The 4171-nt window shown below is 44.8% G+C and overlaps 1 protein-coding gene across 1 annotated transcript in view; it reads right to left on the minus strand.

Moving 5' to 3' along the window:
• Positions 1-2222: 2222 nt before the first annotated feature.
• LOC110325081 (granzyme F-like) overlaps positions 2223-4171 on the minus strand; it is an 11857-nt gene continuing 9908 nt past the window's right edge. Inside the window, exon 5 of the mRNA XM_021202881.2 lies at positions 2223-2356. Coding sequence (XP_021058540.1) covers positions 2223-2356 — 134 coding nt within the window. The remainder of the gene's footprint in view (positions 2357-4171) is intronic.

Genomic DNA, 4171 nt, shown 5'->3' on the forward strand with positions numbered 1-4171 from the left:
ACTTTCACTACAGAGTATATTTTATGTGCTTATCTACCACCAAGACTAAAATATCTATGGCACAATTAGAACACAAATAACAGTGAACCAGTAGCCTTGTCCCAAGGAGACCAGAAGAAAGTCACCCAGACACCTGCCTCAGGTGCCATTACAATGGGCTACTGTGTGATGGAGAGATGGTAAAGATGGGGTAGTACATTGAGAGATGTAGAGAAAACGAAGCTGAGGGGTTTGTACACTGTGGTTAACAGAGGAACTGGAGACTTGATAGCAGTGAGCAACAGGCAGATATGAGGAGGTCATGGTGAGGTTCTGGCACAGGCTGATGCCAAAAGTCATGTCTGGTTCTACAGTCCTGTTGCAAATGGGGTCGATATCAATGCCTGTGGCCTGAATTATGACCAAAGGCAAAGTGGATGTTCGTGTTCTGGGCTACCACTAGATAGGGTGTTAATATCTGATAGTCCTGCTGCTGGGGTGTCAGTGGGGGCGGGGCGGGAGATGAACTGAGTGGCCTCCTCTCCCAACCGAGGCCATAAGGATATCTAGGTCTAGACTACTGCCAGAGGCCATGTCTGGGTTCATGGTTCTTTGGCAGTGGGGTCTCTGTTGATGTCTCAGGCCCATGCTAGCACCAAAGGCCAAGCAGATTTCCTTGGTCTGGATTACCAACTGAGGTCCTGTGCTGAGCTGCACCACCTTTTACCTGAGTGGCACAGTTGAGCTGATCCGTCCTGGTACTGGTGGAACAGCTAAGGAGAGCATGATCGAGAGTCAGGTGGCCCCACCCACAGATTGCTTTGGGTGAGGGATAAATCTGTCCTTTCCCTTTTGTCCTTGCCACCTGTGGCAGATGGGAAGTTTGCTCCATGGGGTTATGAGAACAGGAGAGCCTGCCTTGCCCCTCACCTGCAGCAGCACTGGAGAATGGGGGCCCTGCACAGCACAAGGGCAGCACCAAAGAGCTGACCAGGGTGGTAAAAGGCAGGTAAGCTAGCTGAGGGTGATTGCTGGAGAGTTGTCCCACCCCCTGGTTAGCCAATGGTTGGTTTGGGCAAGATGTCCTCCCATCACTGAGGCAAGCAGGTGAGCCAGCATGAGATCCTGAGTCCTAGATGTCTGGCACAGACCCTCACTTTCTGTTTCTCTGGGAAGAGCAGGCCCTGCACCTGGTTGGGACAGCAGAGTAGAGCTGGTTCTGATGGTGAAGGTGCAAGTGAGCCAGCTGGAATAATGGAGAGCAGGAGAGCTGACTGCCCCTTGACAGCTGCAGCACTGGGTGAGGCAGCAGGGGCAGTCCAGGAGAGCACACCCTGGTGGTGGTGGTGCAGGACTGCTGGCAAGCTCACCAACTCAGCTACCTTCCAGGACTAGATCCAGGGCTTTAAGCTGCCCCACACCAACATCTACCCATCTATGAATTGCTGGAGCATGTGAAGCAGCTGGTCCTACAGAGCCATAGCTACAGGATCTCTGTGACTCAAGGCAACAACACAATATCTGAGAGTTCTCCTGAGGATCCAGTATAGATAGTGCAGCAGAAACCAGAGGCCTCAAAACAAACCAATGACTCATTACAATGAATATTTGCAAGTAAAGATGTGTGGACAAAGGGTAGGCTGTATGACACACTACAGCTTACATGACAAAATTTTTTTCATTCTATTTTATTTTATTTTGGGGGGAATGTTGCAAGGATGGAGGACAGATAAGAAAGGACAGAGATAAATGATGTGATAACCACAAAGAATCAATTAAAAAGTTAAAAAAGAAATGCAAATAAATGCTTCTACAGGCCCTTATTTTTACCTTTCTTGTTACCTTTCCACACGTTATTATCCATTATTATAATGAATACATTATACTGAATTCACATGTGTATTTGTTTATATGTGCTATTTTATTGAATATATTTACTGTGAGGCAGAACATGTGGTTTACTTCTCTGTGAAGTTTCAGATATTTCAAAAGGAAATCACAGAAGATGCTGCAAGGTGGAATATTATTCTCTGTTCCAGCACAGGCAGAACCAACACTGAAAAATAATCAATACTGCAAACTTAACACACAATTCATCCATGCATATAAAATTCCCATGCTATATTTCATAGGCTAAGAAGAAGAACCAAAGAATTCATATGGAACCACAAAAGACCACAAATACNAAAACAGTCCTAAGGAATAAGAACATTGCTGGAAATGTGACAATACCTCACCTTAAGTTATACCACAGAGCCATAGTGATGAGGCAGCCTGGTACTGGTAAAAAAACAGGAAGACCAATGAAGTAGGACAGAGGTTATGGGCATGAAGAGGCAAAGCAAAGGCCACTGAATTGTTGACAGTGACAGAAAACTGTTTTTAAAGGTTCAACAAATAGCTAGTGAAACTGGATATCCAGCAGAGGAATGAAATTAGATTCTTATCTTTCATCTTGTACAAAAACCACTTCAAAATGGGCTAAAGGGCTTAGGTTGAAACTAGCAACACAACTTTCAGAAAGCACAGGGGGCATGCTTCAAAATATTGGGAAAAGAAAGAGTTTTTAGAGCAGAACACCAAAGGCAGAAGAACAACTGAGATGTCCCTCAAATGAAGACTAGATAAAGAAAATGTGTTGTATTTCTACAATGGATATTACTCAGCTGCTAAAAAATGATAACCTGGGAATTGCAGGCAAAAGGAAGGAAGTAGAAAAAAGTCCTCCTGAGTGAGGTAACCCAGACCGAGAAAGACACCCATGGTACATACTCACTATAAGTGAATACTAGCTGTGAAGTAAAGGATAATCATGCTGCAACCTATAGACCCAGGCAGGCTATGTGACAAAGAGAGGTCAAAGCGGAGAGTATCATGGAATTGCCTGGGAAGGAGAAATAGAATGGATTTTGCAGATGGACAGGGCTGGGTGGGGTTGTGATCAGGAAGAATCAGGTGAAGGAGGGAGCAATGAAGGGAGAGATTATGAGATGATGACAAGTTGAAGCATTTGGGGGCAATATGGAAACCTATTATACCAGAAAATCCCTATAATCTGTGAGGGAAGCTAAGGGTTGTTATAGGGGGAGGGTCGGGGGCTCAGGAGAATTGGCGCAGTTGTACTCACTTGGCCCATTTAAACATACACATTTGCGGAATGATATGTGCAAGTCAGGAATGTTAGGAGACCTGAGGGGCCAGTCAGCAGAACATTTGGATAACACATGACTTCAAACCATCAGTCCCAGGCATGCTCCAACAATGGCCTGCCTTGGTGTGCCCAGGCCTGTACCACTGTGTTCTCTGCCTCAGGCTTCCAAGCATACAAACAACAACTATTTCTCTGGACTTATTTGACAAGTTACATGAATCAAGCCTCAAATTTTATCTTAAATTTCATTTCCCTTCAAAGAACACCAGGAGAGCACGGCCCACAGAATCATCCAGGCAGAGCTCGGAGGGACTCACAAAGACTAAAATGATACTCATGAAGCCTCTATGGATCTGAGCCAGGTCCTCTACATATATGTTATGGTTGTGAGGCCTTATGTCCTTGTGGGATTCATAACAGTGGGAGTGCACATGTCTCTGACTCTTTCACCTGCTCTGGGATTCTTTTCCTCCTACTGGGTTGCCTTGTCCAGTCTTGATATGAAGGTTTGTGCCCAGGCTTATTGTACCTTGTTAAGTGCTACATCCACTCCAGTAGTGACTCGAGTGACAGGTCTAGAAGCCTGGAAGCATTCCTGAGGCAAAGAGTTTCACAGAAACTTAGCAGCCTCCTGGAAACTTGGCATTCCCATACCACGTATGCTCCAAACCTGTCCCGTGTTAGTCTGGTGTATGGATTATTATGCTCTCTTTCAGTATTGTTTTATTATAAGTGCCTTTAAGGATTGATTTTGACATATAGCTAAGTTGGATTAGCCTCCACCAGTGTTCCAATGTCCTAGGGAGCCCTTGAAGCTGATCCAGAGCTTGGAATTCAGTAAGAATGTTACCTATTCAGTAATATTCAAATTTACCTCTAGTAGAGACAGTTAAAGTAATCAGGCATTACAATGTATTTGAATAGAGCTAGAAAGCTCAGGGCTAGTCTACATAGCAATTACTTAGAACAATAGCTGAGTTCACCCATACACAGGAATACACAATGGCCTAGGGAAAAGGTGGGTTGTGGTTTTAGGAGGAA

The sequence above is a fragment of the Mus pahari genome, chromosome 8 (genome assembly GCF_900095145.1).
Source record: "Mus pahari chromosome 8, PAHARI_EIJ_v1.1, whole genome shotgun sequence".
NCBI classification, from domain to species: Eukaryota; Metazoa; Chordata; class Mammalia; order Rodentia; family Muridae; genus Mus; species Mus pahari.